We start from the raw sequence: 22,184 nt of genomic DNA, 5'->3' as shown, positions 1-22,184 counted from the left end.
TGATAGTTCCTACTTTCTGCCATAACTTTTGAATGGTTTGACATAAAGACTCGTGGGTGGTGTCATCTGACTCGGTTTTGAGTCCTTGAACTTCATTGGCATGAATTAGCCCCGCCCCTTCTTCTGACTGGTCGATATCTGATAGTTCCTACTTTCTGCCATAACTTTTGAATGGTTTCATATAGAGAGTCGTGGGTGGTGTCATCCGCTAAATGTCCAGGCCTGAAGACATCTACATGCAATTCATACAAACGCTTCCAGTGCAGCACGCCTTAACATGCACAAGGGTGCGAGGGCCCGTTCATCGCTGCTTGCAGCTTTAATTTAAGAATTATGATTTGAAAAGAAAAAAAAATTAAATGGGGAGATGGATTCACTAAATCTGGCAAGTGTGCATTCAATAATCATAAAAAGTACTAATGGGAGAATCCACCTATGTAACTAAGATATTAAAACACTGCTGATGTTCCAATTCCTGACAGCAATTTTCATAATCATTGGTGGAGAGATAAATTTAAGAGGTGGCTTTTTTGGTGCTAATTAATGGTGTACTTGGCAGTGAATTGTGCATCACTGTGAATCAGTCTTGAAGATGAATTCAAATAACTATAATCGTATATAAATATATAAATATATAACAAGAGCAGGTGGGAAATCATGGTTCCCATGAATTTCAGTAGCTCACCACTACGCCTCAATAGTACATACCAACAAGTTTTTAACTCATGCAGAGACTTTGTCTCTGGCACAAAGTTACAGTGAATCTGCCCCAAAGGCTTCTAATTAAGGCAGTGAGGCAGTTAGACTTGATACTGCAAAACAGGAAACTTTTTGTGTCTGGGTTCCTGGCGTGGAAGCTCTCGTTTCTGGTGAGGAAATGGGGAGATTGGATCAATGACCTAACATCCATTGAACATACTAGTAACTAGGTATGTGAAATCATTAAAAAGATCTTTCTTTTCATGGGAGATCTTTTACTGATCCCATCCTATGACTGCCAAGTTTGGCAGTTACACAGAGGCCAAGCCTTGAACTTGAATCAGCCATCATCATTACTGGGCTGTTTGCAAACTTGGCAGTCCCTAATGGTTCTAAATTAGCTCTTTACTGCAGCCATTCGATGGAGTTGGCATAAGTAGTGTGGTCAGTGGTACAGATTGATTGCTCGTCTTTAATTACAGGGCTGACTCACAACTAACCCTGCTCCACTCACTTCTTTTTTTTTTCCGAAGGTATAATAATGTAACTCCTTTCAACACTTTCACAAATTTGCATTCGCTTGTTCTTGCTTAGACATGGACACGATGGGTCGGCACTTCTGCAGACACCAGCTTTGTAAGCATTTCAATTATTATAGGTTATGTACCTATTAGCGACAGATGACTGCAGATCTCTCCTGAAGGTCAGTGTTCCTGTCTGTAGTCATTAGAGATGTAAGGCATGTACTGGAGAAAAATAGCTGTAATTCATTAGTTTTATCATCGAAATGTATTTCTAAAGCTTTTAATTTTCAGGATGCTTTTTCATGGAATCAACTGCCAGTTTGGGTGTGAAGCTCTGACACCCTCACTGCTTTTCAGAATATGCTTAAAACACACCTGTTTGACCTTCGACCTTACCTTCTTGTTTTTTGATGCACTACTTGTTTATGCATTTTGATTTTGTTTGTTTTTAACCTTTTTGACATTTTTCTTGCTTTTGCTACGGTAATATTCTATTGCTAAGGATTTATTTGAAGGATTTTAGGCGTTAATTTCCATTTAATACGCAACAATGGAGGGGCACCAACCTCTACTAAGAAGTTAACAGCCAGTGTTGTCACTGTACCGGTCCCAAGCCAGGTAACTGGAGGGGCTTGTATCACGAAGGGCATCCATATGTGGAACATGATGACGCAGCCTTGCAACCTCCAAAGGGAAAATAAATAAGCCCAAAGAGAATCACCTCTGTCTCTTTACGTTTTGCTTTTGAACTGTAAATCACATTCCGCGTTGCACTTGTGTTTAAAATGGGATCTAGAGAATAAAGCTGAGTTGGGTCACCTAATAACCTTTCCAACCCCACAACTGTGAGACATTTACGAAGCATAAACTCTGCCTTAGACCCAAATTGCCTTAGAAGCAGAACCAAAAAAAAATAAAAAATTATAAAAAAAACAGGAGAAAGTGATGTCAGAAAGGGTGGAATTCAGTGTAATCATTTACTTTTAGTGCAAAATCAAAGATATCCATAAATGAGCCCAGGCATATTGATGTCTAATTAACTCAACAGAGCAAGACAGTAAGTTAGTCACCTCCAAGAGGGGTCTGAATAAACCCTGTGGGTCGTAAAGCTGCCTTTTGCCCCGTGATACATGAATTCTCCAAACACCAGTCATAAAATTCTCCACCACAAAACATAAAACTCTGATTTATGTGAGGAAGCTGATTACGTGCAATATAGTTGGCTGAAAAGTCTCCTTCAGGTTGGCGCTGTGCACGGTCAAGCCGCTGCGCTCTCAGGGCCAAACCAAATTGAGGGAACTTCCCCAAAGCAGCCAAATCTCGAGAGCGGCCAGACTTTGCAGGAGTGTGAGTGCGGGAAGAGAAAACAATTTGGAAGCAAATCAATGAGAGATGGCACCTCGCAAGGAGGCGGGATGTTGTCGGGGAGCGGAAGGCAACCTGGCAACGCGTAGCTGCTGTGGTGCAGCCGACGTGTCCTGTGAAACAATGTGCCTGTCTATTTCAGAAGAACGCTCACATGCGCTGCCTGTCACCCCACGGCGACCGCTTGCCGACTTTCTGATGGATAAATCAAGAAAAACAAAAAATAAAGGCTGGAAAAAAAGAAAAGGAAAGGCATACCCGACGCAGGTGGAGAGATGCTACATGTGGGGCTCGGTGGCCCAAATCACAGGCCCGCTTTGAGTGCTGTCATTGAACATCTGTTTGAAAGCCAGCACATTTTTCAGCCAAACGTGTGCAAAAGCTCCAACACCCACACACAAGACAGCAGGATGCAGATGAGGGAATGAATGAAAACACAGGTAAAAATAAAAAAAAAGCTAAAATATTGAGCATATACTAAAAACAGACCAAATTGAGATGAAGTGCACACAACCGCACCGTGTCTAGATGGGAATGCTATGGAATAATGATATAGAAAAAGTACTTAAAAGTGAGGTAGAAAACGTCAGCAAATGGAAACAAATGAACAAACAAAAGTACGGAGAAGGGACTCAGGCATGCACAACATTTTAATAAATGCAGTATGAAAACACTTAGTAAGCCTTTGGTCACGTCGGTGCCAGGATGTCTATGAACAGCGGCATTTAAAATGGAAGGAAGGAAGGATGAAGATGGAAAGAGGAGAGAGGGAGATGCCAGAGCTGTCAGAGTCATGCAGCACTCTCTCCGTCACGGCGTAGCCATGTGCAGCCCCAGAAGCGGCTCTGCAACTCGTGCTGAATGTGTGTGTGCGTGTGTGTGTGTGTGTGTGTTTAGGAGTGAGGAGGAAGCATTTCTGGCTTCCTGCTTTAGAATGGCAGTTTCAAATAAAAGCCTCTTATTTCAAATATTTGCCAATTATTTGGCCTTTAACTTTAAAAAAAGTTGATCTATGCCAATCATTAGTTTGCTTAAAGCTGCTATGGTAAGCTGAAGCATTCCCATCGACCGTGTTGTTTGAATTCCAATCAGCTCAACACCTGTACGCAGTCGGTGATCTTGTTTTACAGAGCACGGATGTATTCACGTCAGCTCTCCTCCTTCGCTTGAAATGCAGAGTGAGCGAGGAAAAAAAAATCTTACATGCAATCTGTCAGCCATAATCACACATCTGTTCACAGGCTCTCTGATATCATAGACGTAGTTATCAGCCCGTCTCGTATTGCAGACAAAATGGCAGAAAAAGCAGTGCAATACAAATGTAACAGTCAGACTTTCTTTCAGAACAACTGCCATTTAAGACACCTTATCTCTACTTATACTACTAAGATGCTGGGCTACTTCCTAAATCCACTTCTGTAAAGAGACGTTACTTTACGCAGGAGGCTATGAAATTTAATAAGAGTTTCTCAAAATGGCACTCACGCTCGTTTCCAACAGCATCACGGCGAGGAGGGATATGGATATGGCTGATCTTTATTAGCTGAAATAATGAGACGGAAGAAATGTACCAAACTCTTTTCCTTTTGCAGTAACTTCTTTTTTCATTTCTAGTCTTTGGCTAAACATTGTTTTTCCAACACATCTTTTTCCAGAAGACTTATATGCTTCATTTAGTCAATAATAAAATGTATATATGCTGATTTATATTACAGTTTTTCAATGAAATAAAGTTGTCATAGTTTATCGTTTTCTGTTAGTCTCGGTTCGTCTTCTTTAAGCGTCTGTCTGTGTCCGGCTGATATAATGCTGTGGTTTCAGGGGGGGTTGTTTTGTTCATCGTCAGATCTCTTTTTTTTTTTGAGTTGCTGTCTTGAATCTCCAGTTCTTCATTTAGCTTAGTTTTACGTTTGCCTCATGTCGCTTAACTTTATGTTTTAATGTTTATCTTATTTGTCTTTGGGTGTCTAACACAGTGCTGATCTATAATGTGTATTTTGACACCTCTCTGTTGTCATTTTACTGTCTCGGCTACCCCATTGTGTTCTTCAGCTTTCTTCTTTTATGATCCGTATCCTTGAAGATGTTAGTTTTGGTTATCCAGCAGCAGAGCATTGTTTTGTCAAGATAGAAAGACTTTTGTTTGTGCTCCTGCCTCCGTGTCTCCAGCAACTGGGTCCAGCACTCCTCCACCTACATTAATAGTATTCAAAAATCAAAGAGGAAAATGTTTAACTTATATTCAGCTTTGCCTTATGCTTCTTCTTTTGAGCCTGTATTATCACACCATTAGCGTGTTCAATGGATTCATAGTTAGCTGAAGTACACTGGTGTATGTCTATACATCGGATGTCAAATTAAATGCTATGAACTTTTACAAAAAAGCATAGTTATATATGACTATATCATGGCCATCAAATTGTGTTTTTAAAAACCCATTGATACCTTAATAAGACTAACTAAACCTAAGTATAGGTCATGTTGGATGTCACACAGATTACAAAGGCAACACTGACAGCGACATTTGTGGAGGACGTGGAGTAATTTATGTCCCTTTTCTCTATGTAAATGTAAAAACCTCAGTGGCTTTTGTTCTTTCTCTCTCCATTTTCCCTGCCCTCCAAGTTCACTTCCATTACTAAAAAGATGGCAGTATGATCCCTGAGAAATAATGAATTCAGACTTATCCACAGAAATGGCTGATTCAGCGCTGTCAGTTGGAAGCAACAATAACAAAAGATACCCTTGGGCTTTTGTGCACATGAATACTGTTGCTGAAGCGTGGGTCCAAAACATTAACAGTCCAAGGAAGGGAAAACAAATATCTTGCACACAATGGTTCATTTAAATGGCATGCTATCAATTATGTTTGTCAAACGACCAGCATCGCATTGTGTTTGTGAAGGCTTTTCAGTCTCACAGATCCCGTGGAAGGTCTCAGAGTTTCTATCCCTGCAGCAACTCCACATAAATCTCATTTTAATTATTGAACGAGCCATACTGTAAAGTATGGTTCATTCAGATTGAGTCAAATGTATATGAAACAAAATATTGGAAATATAGACATTACCCAAAAGGAAGCGTAAGAAAGAAAGGAAAAGGACATAGCATGTCACTACATGCTCACACAATAGCACATCACTAATAGCTACATACAGCTAGATTATTGCTTTCACGTCTATTTGGGAGCCCTACGCTGTTCCCTTTCCTCAGGCATGTCTTGTCATTCCATCCCAGGAAAAGATGTGGTTTTGAAGGAAAAAAAATGGCTATATCTCAATGAAATTTCTGCATCACTCATGAAGTATAAACGGCCTTTTCAAAAGGACACGCACACAATGTCACATTATCACAGACCCGCTGTCACAGACACACTATCACAGACTGTTGTGTGTGGATTTGTCGCCGATAACAAAGCACACAGTCCTTTTTGGTCTTGGTCCAGTGCATATTAGATTACTGATTTTGTTTCCACTGTGTGAAGGTCCATCCCAGATGTCTCAGTGTTCAGAGACAGTCATTTTGCACAGGATCAATGAAATCCTTTCTTATTTGCAGAATAAAGCTTAAAGTGGAATGTTGAAAATACCTATGCATCCCTGGGCTCGATAAGGGTTTTTCTCAAAGTCATCCCTTAACCAAATGTATATATATATATACGTATACGCTGTCGATGGATGGATGGCAGTTATTGATGCAGCAACGTCTGCATATCAGAGACCTCGCTCTAGATTTCATCTTTGCCTTCCACTCACTAAATATCCTCAAGGTTCCAAGAGTCAACAACATGAAAACCCATCTAGACTCTTTCTTTGAGGAATATTATTTCTAAACATTTCAATTTTTTTTTTTTTTTACAAACTGCTGACAAAATTGAGACAATCTCTTCTTTGTCTCTCAGAGATTTAAGTCTTTTTACGGTTTTGGAACTGTTTGTTCCAAATCATTTTAATCCACTTGTTAGTTTGAACCTCAAACAAGCACGCTTTGTTAATTTTATGGAATTTAATAAGAGTTAGAAGACATGTTTCCAGGAGAATCACTTTACTATTAATTTGCCATAATAACTTTTCTATTTAATTCACTCCTGAAAATATGATGCAATGTTTTAATGCATCATGAATAAGATCTTTATTCTCCTTTGGGATCTAAGACTGGGAGCCATGGAAACACTTAGACATTTAAGTTCACTGTCTGCTTAGTTCCTGCAGTTTTTTGACAAAGGAACAATAAGATGGTTTATTATTGTTGACATTGCCGGTGTTGTTTCTCTCATTTCTCTTCCTCTTTGACTATTGGCTGAAGTGGATGGGTGTCGCTATATTCTTCTGGAAATGGGCAGATCATTACGATAACAGCAGAAAAGTGGAAGAAATATGCATCCTTCTATTCTTCCGCAGGGATGCGAGTAAATATTTGTGTTATGTTATTTCAAAGCTTATCAAAGTCAGGGTAGAGAGGGTCCTCTGATATGGCACATGGACCAGTTTGGCATTATGTTGAGTTATGAAAGATGAAGGAGAGAGTTTTCCTGCAGATTTATTCTGCTGTCAGTTCAGAGAAAGGGAGGCTGGGTGTGTGTGTGTGTGTGTGTGTTTGTGTGTGTGCTTGTGAGACTGTGGGTCTGTTAAGTGTATTTCCTGTATATACGTATATGTCTATGTGTGTGTGCATGTGTGTATAAGCTGTATTTGTGAGTGTATATGGAGCTCTCTTCCAATTCAGGAAACACACTCAGTCACTGCCGGCAAGTAATTGACGGTTTGGAGTTTCAGTGGCGCACACCTTGCATATATTTCCCCCATTACATGTACGTCAGCCTGATGTTCTCCTTGCTCGTGCTTTCAGAAGTGATCTAGCTTGATAGGGATCGAACAAGCACCCTCTATTCTGGCTTTTGTGAAGGAATGCTGAACTCTCCCATCCTCAATAAGTTAAGTAAGTTAAAGAGATTTTCTCATTGGTGACTAGTTATCTAAAGGTGTTGGAAAAAGTATGTAAACACATTCAAATTAACAGGTTTTCTGCTTTCCCTTATTTGATTTTCACCTAAATAATAAAAATGGCCAAAAATAAAGTGGTTAAAAAGCTCATGACACATAAATGATAACGACTCCTCATAACTTCACTGACCACTCCCATTAAGAATTTGCAGCGCCAGATGAAAAAGTCGGCGAATGAGCCTTTTGGCATTAGCGCCTTCAAGCTTTCAAGCTCTGGGTCCCATCTCCACACTATTCAGGGGGAAATTCTGACCATTCCTTATTACTGAACTGCCTCAGCTCAGACACATTATGTAGGATGTCTGGTGTCAATGGCTCTCCTGAGGTCATTTCACAACACTTTGATGGGGTTAAGGTCTGGGCTCTGACTGGGCCACTGCAAGAGGCAGATTCTCTTTTTCTGAATCCAATTTATGGTGGATTTACTTTGACACGTAGGGCCATTGTCCTGCTCTATCATTCAGCTTAATTGGTGGATGACCACCCTGAGGGCAAATCATGATGTTCCCTCCACCATAAATCATCACCGGGGCAATGCTTTGATGTTATTCTGAAGAATTGCAAAGCAATAGTTTGTTTTTTTTTCATATATTTTTGAGAACAGCAAATTCGTGTGTTGCCATGGACACTCTACCTGTTCAAAGGCTTATAGCCTCATAAACGGAGTTGTTTGCCAGTCGTAGAGCTGTTTTCAAGCCTTTTGCTGTTACTTGTGTGTCCTTTTTTACCTCACTGAGGATTATGTGTCGTGTCTCGGTTCAGTGCTCACTTCTAATAAAAGTACCCAAAGCACTAAACTGTCTGCATTTATAGATACTTTGTCTAACTCTAGACTGATGGATGTCACAACACTTGGAAATTACTTTCTATCCCTTTGAAACCCTGTGTTGGTCAACAAAGTAAGTAAGTAGGAAGTTCAGTTTATTTCTATAGCACCTTTCACAGACACAGATGCTTCACAAAAGAATAAACACAATAAAATGTAAAATACAATAAAAACAATGAGATACAATAAAATCTCTTGGAGTCAAAATGTACATAAAATCAACATGAGCGTAATAAAACAACCCTTTGTTCAATTGTCTTACTTGGAGAAACAGGTGGGGTTTAGGTTTGCTCTTACAAGTCCAGCAAACGTAGAGAAAGCGGGACATCATTCCAGAGTCTCGGTGTGACGGCCTGGATGTCCTCGTGTCTTAAAACGGGTACGAGGGACTTAGCGAAGTTTTGGTCCTGTGACACTGAGAGTGTACGGGCGTAATAGGTCCCTAATATACTGTAGGAGGGGGCCTGACCGTGCAGAGCTAACTAACGTTGTCCTTACATCTTCAGATAGCTCATTGTTGTGACACATAGTTCACATCGGCAGATGCTTGGTATAAACAGAAAACTTAAAGTGTATAAGTGTTTTTTTTTATTCATCAATAGCAGTAGCTCAAAACCCATTTTATTAATTACACTTCAGACGCCCACAGTAGTCACTCCAATTGGCTTTTGTCAAAGTAATTCATCTCTGGGTTCTTTATTTGCTTGTTGGAGGAAGACAAAGGGAAAAAAATATGTTCAAGTCAAAAAAAGTCAAACACTGGAGTATTTATGCTTGAAATAATTTGTGACATGAGTGTCAGTTTGCCCAGTAGCAAAAACCCATTTACCATAGGAATTATTCTTTCCAACTTCAGAGCAACTATTCATTCCTACATAGACATTTTTCCACAAAATGAGTTCTGAGAAAAAAATGTCAAGGTAAGTTGACTTAATTAAAAAAAAAAAAACGGTGCATGGAATATCAAGGTAAAGCTTCAAATGCCATCATATGAATGCTAATACTCAGAGTCACATTGCATTGTCATTCAGTCTTTTTTTCCTTTTCCTTGAGATTCACAAAGTGGCTGAAAAAATAAATGGATATCTGAACTTGAAGAAGAGAATACGTTGGCTCTCAGAAGACACATCCATAACTATTCACTTATACTCATGTGTAGGGGGATGTCAAATCCATATAAGTTATGCCTCAATTTGTCTTCCCCACGCTCATCTTCTTCATCTCCGCTTCCTGCCATCTCACAAATCGTTAGCTCACTTTTAATTAGACTGAATCAATAGGGCAGTTCAGTCACCGGTCGCGAGGCCTGCGTGGCAGTCACCCCGCTCGGCCTTCCCGCTCTCTTTGTTCATCCTTTCTCCTGTTTTATTTTGTTCCGTCACAGACTCGGGCTGCATCCTGCATCAGAGGCCGAGACAGGCGGCAGAGAGCTTCAGGGGGCAGAGAGAGAGACTCCAGCCACAGGTTGGGAGATAGCTACCCAGTAAGGTAGAGACGCGACACACTAAGATAACCCGCTGAAGTTTAATTAAGAGCCTGTAGCCTCTCAAGCTCACACTATTATTGAAAATGGAGGCTGCACACAGAGAGAAGAAATTAGAATGCAAATGTTCATACTGACACTAATTGTCTACCAAATGTTATCGCGGATTTCATTCTTTTGTGCTGATTTACATAAAATTATCTGTGGTTTTAACCCTTTGGTGTGGATATTTCATCATGCTTTAGATAAGACTACAAACAAGTATCTGTGTGTGCATCTGTACCAACAACTCTATTTACTTTGTATTTGGAAAGTGTGCAAGGACACAAACTGAAGGCTTTCATTGTTGTAAAGCACCAGCTTTGTTTGGTCTCCTTGATCCAGGATAGTGTGTCTGTCCAAACTGATGATTTGGGTGGAATCTAGTGTGGGCTGTTTTTCTGCTCATCACCTGGACACTGTTCATGGAATTACATCCAATAAAAGACTCAAACATTTGTTCTGATAATAAACCACACGTACTGTTCTGTGGCTGAGTCAATGGTAATAAAGAGATGCTCTTGTGATTCTGTCACTGTGCCCGTTAAATCCACGGAGACACTCGCATGACACAAGAAAAAAAAAAATGAAGAAGAAAAGGAAAAGAGGAGAAATTGAGGGTGTTGGCGTGCCCTCAGTTGTGCTGTTTGATAGCTGTGTATCTGTCCTTCTGACTTACCCAGAACAGTGAGCCGGGCTGGACGGGACCTCATGGCAGCCGCGACGGCCTGGCACTCGAACACAGCATCGTCCATCAACTCCACGCGCTGGATCCGCAAATGATGCTCTCCTGAACCGTGATCGCCAATCACTGTGTAACGTGGATAGCCTGCAGAGCAAACATGTTTGTTCATTTCAAAATCCCAATAAATGCTTATCTGCCAAATGTAAGCCGGTAAAGCTGTATTTTTTTTTTTTAAATCACCCATAAGGATGTGTAGACTTTCCTGCCAAGTCCAAACAAATGTGTCCATGTTACTATGCACATTACTACAAAGAAACCAATGATTTAAACAGCAGGGAGGGGAGGAATAGATTACTTTATTGGCATATATAATTTGATTGCTCATTTGTTAATAAACTTCCACTACATTTTAATGCACATTTTTATAACACTCCTGGCAACGTTAATGAGCTGCTGTAGAGCTTGCTGCATCGTGTTTTACTACAACGGTAAACAGGAGCAGCTCGACTTTGAGTTCCTTCAGAATCGCTCTGAGAGATGATTTACGGTTTAATAATGGAAGAAAGCAGAAGAATATCCAAGAGACCTGGGAGAGTCAAGAAGGATGGTTTTAAGTATATCCCCTTAACTGATATTTAAATTTGCATGGCGAGTGTGTTGCAGAGTGCATCTCTCTACGGCGGCAAGTGAGGAGGAAGAAGTATCTGTTTAACCAGCCTGCACTGTGGGGTATTTCACATGTTGCTAGAATTTCTCATCTCCAAAGTTTCCTTCTCTTTTTTATGTTCTCTGCTTCCTTCTAATTAGTGCGAGCACAATTTGTACAATGAAATGGGAAATTACGTTGGAAATAATTGCACCTCAAAAAATTTGAAAAATGTCCAATTTGAAGATACTTTTTTTTTTCGTATTCTCTTCTGTAATGAGTTGGTTAAAATGTTTTGGGCTTTTTTTGTAAGCAAACATTCCCATCACCAGGACCACCACATAAAATCAATCAGTAAAAAAATGTATATATTATATACATATATCAATGATATGGTAATAACTTCAGGAATCCCTCAAAACTATTAAAAAATTAAACTTTTCACAGGTTTTCTTTTCTTTTGTTTTTTGCACCCAGACAGATTGAAAAGTCCTCGATAAGCCATAAAGTTGTCAAAAGTGTCCAGTGCAAAAACCATTGTAGGCTCTAAGTCCAATCACTGATTGTTGCTTCACTGAATCCAGCAGCTTTTAATAGAGCATGAAGTGGGGCTCATTATGGGCTGGTGGGGTGAGTTACAGCCGATTAGGCAACCACCTGCACTTCATCGTCCGATGTGAAGCCTGTAATCTCAGAGATCTATACAGTAAGAGGATGGAGACCAAAGGAATGCTTCAATACAAACATTAACGCTGGGGACAGATTAAAAGATAAAGGCAAACCAAGTGGTATCATGGCTAAAATGATTTATCTGTCTTGCAAGGATAAAGCTAAAATATTAGCTTTGATATTGTATCGCAAAAGCCGTAGTGAAGAGTAAAAATTATAATTCCACTAGGTGATTTTTTTTTCTTGAAGGGAGAAGCTTCACAGTGATGATCACCCTCTGCTTAACTTAAATGGTGCTTGCTACCAAGTGTCATCCACTCAGGAACAGTGTGATTTTAAGTAAAGCTCATTGCCAACGCTATGGTGTCATCGAGGTCCTGATCAAAATAGTATGGAGTTACGCTGGGCAGAGGCCTGTCCCCGCTAATAGACTGGATTAACTGAACTGTCCTGCCCGATGTTTGAACAAACTCACACATCATTGTCAATAAAAGATTTAAGATCTTTTGAATTTTACAAAGTGTGCTCTCCCTCTTGAAAAAGACCAGTTTAGATATTTGATTTGGTGAATGAGACTGCCTAACGCTGAATGATGCATCAAACAGTCAGTTCTGCTTAGTTGTAATCACTGAAAAAAAGCTATTTTACTTTATAGTTTTAAGCTCTTTGACGAGATCCTAAGTAATAATGCAAATTTGTATCACACGGATATATATGAATGTTGTGAATCTGGATTGAAGCTGATTTGTCTGTGTCTGTCCAACTACACCTTTCACGGGAAAACAACAAATAAACAACAAACTGTACCTTACATGCACTCTGCTTTGCTCGTCTTAATTGAAGCAGTGTATAAGCCATTTTAATGTCTTTTATACAAACGCGTGATCTCGCCAGTTCCCTCAGCTGTGCTGCTGGCAGACTAAGTATAATATCGCTGTGCGAGGACATGGCTGTTTTCCAGCTTCATCGTGACGCTCTGGCTGGATCCAAAAGGAAAAGTAATTTGCATTTGTGATAGATAGTAAATGATAAGACTGTTATCATCTCATTTTCCAAACTAAATCTAAAAATACTGTAATATATTTTCCTTCTTGATCATGCATTCTGCCAGTCTGATTGAAATTACACTGGCACATGAAGACTGATCACCTGGGCACATGTGATGTGTACCTATAAAGGGTCATTGATCTCGGATCTCAGCACATTTCAAAGACACAATGTGTTACCCAAAGCAAACAATGTAAAATAGGCCCATTAAGGAGTAATGAATCCATCAGGGAGAAATGGATTTGTCTTGAGGCCGAATCGATAGTGTGTGTGCATGCGTGTGGGTGCGTGCGTGCATGCGACTATACAGACACCTAAAGCATGGCCTTGTGATTTACAGCGTTCACCTAGAACACGTTCCACACAGTGTAACCGTCAGGGGATAGAGACAGGTTTGCTGCAGCTGTGAACAGGTGACTTGTGTTCAATTTGCTCTCATGAGAGGCAGAAGTGACACATACTTACTTACAGAGGCCTTACGTCAGCCTCTCTCCTCAGAATGCAACAAACACTTCCTCCTCCGACTGTCACGTACTTTGTCGCCGCCATCACGTGCAGCACATACGTTCCACATCATGCATATTCATCGGGACACTGAATGGTATGTTGAGCCGCTCGTTTTACTTTAATTAGAGTGGAAAAGCATGACTCAGAGGGAACGGAGAGGAAATTCAGGGACTGATAGGAATCATTGGCTTTTGTGTTGTGATTTCTCGCTCTGACTGGTGAAAGAGTTCTCTCAGTTTAATCACTGCTCCTGTGAATGGAAACAGGTCCCAGGCGGAGCGCGCTGCCAACGCAGCTTCTTTCTATGAATAGTCGAGCAGACCTATATTATTGAAATGCTTCATGCGACATTTGATGCATCGCACTTTTTATGTATACAGCTGCCACATTCCGTTCATTGTGTACTGTACATCTCGCAGCTGACGTACCGTCACTCTTTTGCGGCGGATGCATTACGCCCGTAGGTTGGCGGTGGTGACAAAAAAAGGACAGCTGTGAAATGTTTTATTTTGAAAAAACTGCAATCTGTCTCAATAGAAGGCGCTCAGTCCCTGCCCCGACCGGGTCGGTGAGTTCAGAAACCAAGGCCTCCGTTCTTTTTTCTCACAAATCCAACACTCAAACAAACACTCCACTAACACTCCAACTCTTCTCTGGCCGATGAGTAGCTGCGGACCGAGAGAGGAGTGCTTCATTCTGTTCATGACTTTTAAGCTATTCACAGACGTGTTGTTAAAGGGTTGATCCGCTGCAGTTCCCCCGAGTGTGGCTACCCAGCCATGTCTTTTTTTGTCCTCTCTCCTTTCCTTCTTCTTTGCTGTTGGAATTAGATTTCATCTTGATCGCCTTGTCTTGTTAAATCAATAAAAATAGAAAACGATAAACATCTCTCCTCAAGTCTAAGCGTATATGAAATTGTGCCCCCCCCCCCCATTCTTTTCTCTCTCTTTCATTCTTTCTGAAGCAATCAGAAGTGCTTTCCCCGTCGACCTCCTCTTTCTCCAAAGGAGACTAAAAGGCTGCCGGACTATTGTTTACAGCTACCTCCCAACCTCCCTTGGGCCTGATAAGTACCTGAAAAGAGAATAGGATGGCTTTACAGGGCCTCTGTTAGCTACCGAGATTTAATTACAAAACATATCGGCGATGGGGAAGTATTCGCAGAGGGTAAGGGAGCAGAAAACCCCAATCTCTACCGCGGTGAGGATTTAATCATTCATAATAACGGGAGATATTTGTGTTTTGAAAACTGTTACAGTTGGACATTAAGTCATTGTCCGTTTAATTATAATAAAAGCGTGGCGGACTGTCAAGGATTGGAGAGCTCGCTAATAAAAACTCTCAACACAATAAAATGGTTTAAAAATTTAAGGCTACTCTTTTACAGATTTGCTTTTCAGCGCCGCGGAAGGACATGCTTACTGACAAGAATGATACGCTTCCTGGAAGTTCATCGGGGTCACGAATCAGCGTGAAACTCCGATTGTTGGAGCAACTGGCTACTAAATGACAGTGCACTAGTCACTTCAGTCCAAATTAAACAATTACAACAATTATGCACAAGGTGAGACGTAATTAGCCGGTGGCCAGCCACTTGGCAGTCTGAAGCGCCACAGACAGAGAGAAGCGGAAATACTGTTTTCGTATTTTAATTTGATTTCTGCGCTCCTGTGGCAAATGCAAAGCACGGGGCACTGAAATACATATTCAAGCAAAGCAGGAGTCTTACATGGAGATATAGTTTATACTTAATATAATAGTTTTTTAAAGCATGTAAAAAGAACTAGGTATTTTGCAATTATAATTGTGGATTTTCAATCGAATCTTAAGGGTTTTTTATGACATTAAATCAGGACTTCATGAGGCAGTGGAGTAGACATTTAAGATAATTAAAGATAAGGAGGAACTGACCCCGCCCCCAGATACGCTAAAGTTAGTTTACTATTATTCCAGTTTGGGATCCGAGCCGAGCAGGTCGGCAACACCAGCTCGTGAGTTGTTCTGCTTCTGTCACAGAAACGAGTTTTGCACGCACACAGAAATGTGAATACTCAGGGAAAGCTAGACACATTGGAAAACGTTGGCTGACTGCAGAGGACTTAAGTGAAGAAGAAGAACCATGTTGCATTTGTAGAGTAGGATTGAAACGCACAGCGGGAGCTGGAGGGGCGACACACCAAAAACAGATACATTCCCAGTGGAGTGAAGGTCAAAGCTATCGATTCTGCATTTTTTTCACCCTGTAGTTTTACAAAGTTTCAGCAGAAGCAGCTGGGATTAACGGACGTGCGACTGTCACAACTGTCATAGCTGGATTGACTCTTCCTCTCCCGCTTGCATGCTCATCACGCAGACAGTTAGGCTGCATGGTTGACAGGAGTGGCAAACGATAAATCGCTCACACTTACGTTGGACTCTTTTTCTTTACCTAAGTTGTTCTATAAAGACCTTTACAGTGTTGTTTCCGTCAGTCATTCACACAGTTATACAGCATTTTTTCTCACATGTATGCCTGCTATATCTAGCATGTAATCCTTTGTTAACACATTTCACGCCTAAGAGCATATCAGGAGCAGTTTGAGGTCCAGTGTCTTGTCCAGGGGCAAGTGGACATGTGGTGGGTCTGAGGAACGGACTGCTGAACCTACTCCAGCTGCTGATCTGTGGCTACATCCACACCATGATGATGTTGAGGTTGCACAATTTAACAAGTTTGCTAAGTTAGTCCACAGCTCCAGGGTCACCAAAATGTAGAAAATACTGCATCTGCTCTGCGTGAATGTGATTTCACATCTCAGCAGTTTGTTTTAGTTCAAAAGAGCCGTGCTGTGTTTGTTCTGTTAGTGCGGTTCAGTTGAGATGATCTGAGATCTGTCAGTCAGCTGATACTGCTCATATTTTCAGGATTTCAAAAGTTTGAAAGAGTTTTTTTGCCTTTCCCTTCTTTCTTTTCTATCATTCATGTTTGGCTTAGCGGATAACACTTTTTCATGTGCCAAATATAGAGCCTATCTATTCCTAGTTTTGGGGTTTTTGAGTTTAACCCTTTAATGACAGACATAAATTGAGTGATTTTGCCATGTTAATAATGTCAATATTGCATAAGTCATTCTCCTTTTTTAAATTTTTACTTGGCAAAGGGTAGTCGTCACACATAAAGCAGTATAAATGACAAGAGGCATCTATTTGAATGCAATGGAGACAATGTTATTACTGAAGTGATAGATGATAGCTGGATGCAGGTTGATGTGCTAAAGAGGTTAAACATGTTTCCATACCAGAGAGGTCTCGGCCCACTCCCAGGGCCAGGCCGTCTTTGATCCACAGGACAACTCCATGGTATCCGGGTATAGTGCATGGCAACGTCACAGGCTGGCCGGCCACCACGACCAGGTCCTGTGGCTGCTGGGAAAACACGGCCTCCGCCCCTTCAAAACACAACAAGGGAAGAAGTCAGGTCATTCTGTTTGAATCATGCTATTTTACATGGTCTGTACAGGAAGGCAGGGGGAAGTTCACGTGCCACAAGGAGAATAAACGACGCCTTCCATCTTTCAAATGCTAAATGAGACTAAAAATGCACAATGTGCCTATTCCCACCAATTTCACTCAAACCTGTTGTCAAACTTGTGCTGAAAGAACCCTAAAGGGTGACATACAAATGTGGCACATCGTTTTACTATTCATGAAACAGAGACAAGATACTGTTCTCCCATCAGAGTGCAGCAGACTAAAGCGCAGGCTAAGAGACAGCCATCATCGCTCAGCTCGGTTCATTTATGAAGGATGTCATCGTGCAGATGGGCCGGGCCCGTACACAGCACAGCAGATAACGCAGCCTTGTCTGCCAACACCGCTCTAGCGGCATACATTAACTCCAGCTCACACCCATGTCTTCCAACTGTGCCACTGCTATTACCTGCGCGCTAAAAATTCATGTTCAGGCAGAAGAGACTGTGTGGTGAACTCCATTAGATGTGCCGGGGAGTACAGTGATAGAAGAAATGTGTTCGGGGTACATTTGTCGGGGCAGGGGGAGTTCAGGTGTGCTCGGAAAACCTCTGCATGTCAGCTGAAGACCGTGCATGCTGACATGCATTCACAGCTGCTGCAAAGGATTTAAAAGTCTAACTTACTCGCTGACATTTTGAGACAGTTTTATTCCGTTCCTGCCTTTGTTCGGCTTAATATTCTGCCTTCCTGATTTGAGTTTTAACAGGAACCTACACCTTAAAAGGGAGGATGTTTTGCCATCATAGTTTCAATCACGCCACCTTTTTTACCCCTAATTATTTGCAAATAAATGCCTATAAAAGATGCGGCATGTAGTGAGTTACAAGAAAAGACTCTGTAAAGACGTCATGGGATATGAAGACTCATCTTTATATCACACTGCTTCCTTGTTTTCTTTATTTTATGTTCGGATGAAAGCACTTACTCTTCAGAATGTCAAACCACAAAGAAAGCACCGTTGGCATTTTAAGACACTCATTTTAATTTAGGTAGAAAATTAGAATTTTCTTCAGCTTTGAACTAACTTTGTTGTCCTCCAAGATGCAATCATAGGTTTATATATTAGTTCAAGTGCATTCCTGAAGGCTTTTCATGTGCCCACTGTCAAAAACTAACAAGTTTCTGTAAATAACAAACAATCCTGCATACTACCTCATTTTAACATCTTAATACTTATAACTAAACCCATTCAGGAAATACATTAAGTGCTGTTTCTCAGAGCAGATCATGAGCTTTACATGTCCCTGGTTAACTGTGTGGTTAACCAGGTGTGGCTGTTGTCTGTGAGGTTTGGCCTGTACGTATTGTGTTGCCCTGCCAACACGAGGAGTTTACCTGAGCTGCACTTTGCAGCGTTCACTCGTATGAAGAGTGCCAAACATATAGACAGTGACTCATCCGTCAGCTTATCTTGTTCACAAAAATGTTGTAGGCATGACAGGTCCCTACATCTGCTCATCACTTTTTCTTACAAAAAACTTCAGTCTGTGCATTCATTGATTTGATGTCAGAGGGATCCTTCAGCTGTGATGCCTCGTGCCTGTAAACGTTTCTGTAGATCCACTGTATAATGTTTCACTTGTCAAGCACTTGTCTCTTCAGAAGTATTTTTTAAATGAGAACTTCTCTCTCTTGTCTCTCAGTTTCTTGGAGGCAAACAAATCAAGTTTGCTCATTTACAATCAGGAATTTATCAGTTTTAGGTCAGAATGTCTGAATTCAGGAAGTCAGAATTTCTGATTTTATTACGTCGAGATTTCGAAGTCAAAGACAGAATAAGTCATAGTTTCTGAGATGATCAGTTAAAATTTCAGATTTAAAGTCTGAATTTAGTGTGTGTGTGTGTGTGTGTGTGTGGGGGGGGGGTGGTATTTCAAATGTAGAATATATAAAATAATATTATAAAAATTATAAAAGTATTATTTATAAATTCACAATACCTGAACTAATGAACCGTTGATTTTATGTATTTTATGTTTTCATCATATGTATGTTTTATTGTCTCATATATGAAACTTGTGTGTATGAATGTGCACTGGACTCCCTGAAAGAACAGATTTTGTATCTCAATGGGACATTTCCTGTATAAATAAGGCCGAATTAAAATAAATAAAATAAATGATGTTAGAATTTTTTGTTTTAGTTTGAAGTCAGAATGTTTGAATGCGTAACAAAGTTCAGATCTCAAAAGCTTAGGAGATCACATTTTAAAGCCCAACATTTTCAGTTTAAAGTCAGCAGTTCTTACTTGAACCCCTTTTTGATCAAAACATTTACATACACAACGGCTGCACTCGGTGATCTGCTTAAATTATACTTTGCAGTTGGATTCAGAAACAAGAAAACACAGAGTCTGTCCCACAATTATAATCTTGTAAACATCTGAACTTCGACGAGACACTGCCGTGAACCGCCAATGCAACTATGTTTTATTTTGTTATTGTGTTTCATGTCTGTGCACACAAAGACTGACTTGCAGTAGCTGCTGATGGCTGAACCAAACAGAAAAGATACTTTCTCTGCCTCAAACTACAAGACATGCACGTCTTTAGCTTTTTGCCCCTAAATTTATATTTAAAAAGATTCAGACTTTATGAAGTCTGGAATTCTGGTGTTTTTGTGTCTCTCAAAATCCGCCTCCGTCCCCCGACACCTATCAGTAGTTTTCGTTTCATCAAGTGGCCCCCACGTGCCATGGTGTCACAAAAAATAATTGAATTCAACTGGAAGTTATTTTACGAATCCCAAAGGGAAATTTCCATCATTTGTTACGGTGTATTTGAGAGACTGAAAAAGAAAATAACAGACTCCACAAAAAAGCAAAAAGATAATGCATTTAATGCTAAAGGGAGTCCTCTCTTGTGGGTACAGAGAGTTGCTGTAAAAAGTTATTGCTGAAGGCAGTAATGACCTCCTGTACCAGACCTCATCGCAGCAGAGCTGAAGAAGCCTCTGCCTGAAGATATTGTTTAATCAGTATATTGTGCAGAGGATGTGTGGTGTTGTCCATTATGTTTAGCAGCTTGTGTAACATTGTTTTTTCTACAATCATCTCTTGGGGCTCGGGAGCGGTCGCCAGCACGGAGCCGGCCTTCTTTATCAGTTTGTTCAGTAAATGGAAGTGAAGCCTGTGCTGCTGGAGCAACTGTGTCTGCTTTGCAGCAGGGAAAGTAAATAAATGACACAATGAGTTATGACACAATAATTACGGAGACAAATCAAAAACCACCACAAACTGTAATTCTATTTGAACGTAATACAAATCAGGCTTTTTCGTTTCTTTGTTTCAGTGTACAAACAATGTACATCGTTGTCATGCCTTCAAAAGGCTTTTAGAAGACACCTCTGATGGGAAGGTTCAAAGACTTGGCTGACAAGAGCTCCTGCTTATCACTTAATACGTTAAAAGTGACCTCCTTCATTCAATTTAAAGCCTGGCTGGGTTTGGAAGCAAAGTGTCTTCGCAGAGACGAAGCTGCAGAGAAAAGGGCTGATGTGTGTGAGCAGGCCAGGTCTGACATCAAGCATGGCTGCACTCATGAGTCCGTCTATCCAACCTCTCTGTAATGATCCATTGCTGCCACATCCACCCGATTTATCCTTCGTCGGCGTCGTGGTTTAACTAAAAACTCCACCACCTAATCTGCCTTGTCATCACCCTTTCCTAGAAGAGGCACAAAACAGTGGGAGACAACCCACGTCCTCTCTTATAGGCTACATCCACGCAAAGACGAAATGCTTATAATGTCAAAAACGGTCTCTGTGAAGACGGAGACGTGTCAGTAAATGTGCACGTACAGATGAATGAAACCAATGGGCCTGAAAATGCTGCAAAATGCATGCGGGGTCTGTCGCGGAAAGGCAGTGACAAAGGAGCCGCGTAAACGGCGTCTACACATCTTTCCACTCCAGTGATTGTTCACAGACCCCCAATACGCCGGCTTCATGTGGATAATACGCTGGTTTTATGAAATACTCAAGCGTTTAGGCCTGAGCGTGTCTTGGGACCTTACTCTGACAAATGTTGTCATAACTGAAAAGTACAATTAAGGATCAAGAATCAATCTCACTTCAACTTCCATTACAGACAGTGATGAAAGAGGGAGGGCAGTGATTGTGCTCAGGGTTGAGGATCCACATTAATAATGCTTTATAAAGCATTTCATGGAGTTTGCCAGATAAATTAGTTGAATAAACACAATAAGATGGAAAACAGTGAAGCCATGTCTATTTGCTGTGAGTCAAATGGGCCTTGACTCCAGGTTCTGTGAGTGTGTCGGCACTCGAAGCTGAGGCAGACACCCTTTTGTCTGTCGCTAAAGACAACAGACAGCCTTGTGGGTTTTTCCTCACTCAGCAACAGCCAGATCTGTGCGCTGACTGGAACTTTGTGTTGTTTCATACACTGTTTAAAGAGCTTACTGACAGGGGCGGAGAAATTATTTACTTTTACTGACTAAACCCAAGCTTATTCTTTTGCAAAAATCCTTTTCAGAACTCCCCGAACAACAACTTTTTCTTCAAAACGCACTGAACATTTTGACAATAAGATCACATGACTTAAAAATTCCTGGCAAAGAGAAAAATTGCATCCAACAAACTAAAGCCTTAACGATTTTCTTCAGACACTTTCAAACACTGAAAATGGTAAAATTACTCCAGTTACCAGGGTTACAAATCATTGCATGTACCTAACATTTTCAAATTGTAAACATGCCTACGTTTGGCAATACTGGACAATACTGGACAATACTGGACAAAGCGCTCACAATGGTTCCGTTATTCCTTCACTCCTCATTCAGACCCAGTGATGGTAAACTATGCGAGTAGCCACAACTGCCCTGGGGCAGACTGACGTAAACGTGGCCGCCAAAACGGCCCCTCCGACCACCGGGACATTCATACACATGCCGTCACCGGAGGCTAGGAGGGTAAACTGTCTTGCCCAAGGACACAACAACAGATGACTGGGGGGAGCGGGGTTCAAACCGCCAATCCTTCCATCATTGGAAGACCTACTTTACCACCTGAGCCACTGCCGCCCCAGATGTGCACACAAGTGTTCAGAAACACTTATAAGGATGGAGGAAGAGGATGGTGACGTTACACTGCAGTCGTCCCGTTCCCAGCAACTTCATATTTCCACTCTACTGCCAGTTGTATTTCATATGTTTAAAA

At 40.9% G+C, this 22,184-nt stretch overlaps 1 protein-coding gene across 7 annotated transcripts in view; it reads right to left on the bottom strand.

The window, feature by feature from the left end:
• The window catches only part of kirrel3b (kirre like nephrin family adhesion molecule 3b), a 184,306-nt gene that overhangs the window by 59,893 nt on the left and 102,229 nt on the right, over positions 1–22,184 (bottom strand). For all 7 annotated transcript variants that reach the window (XM_061719048.1, XM_061719051.1, XM_061719047.1 and 4 more), the window contains exons 2-3: positions 16,772–16,921; positions 10,619–10,768 (exon numbers count right to left, since the gene is read on the bottom strand). In XM_061719048.1, coding sequence (XP_061575032.1) covers positions 10,619–10,768; positions 16,772–16,921 — 300 coding nt within the window. The remainder of the gene's footprint in view (positions 1–10,618; positions 10,769–16,771; positions 16,922–22,184) is intronic.

Source organism: Cololabis saira, chromosome 4 (assembly GCF_033807715.1).
Source record: "Cololabis saira isolate AMF1-May2022 chromosome 4, fColSai1.1, whole genome shotgun sequence".
Lineage (NCBI taxonomy): Eukaryota > Metazoa > Chordata > Actinopteri > Beloniformes > Belonidae > Cololabis > Cololabis saira.
Note: the sequence above shows the minus strand (reverse complement) of the source record. Positions and strands in the feature narration are given on the sequence as shown.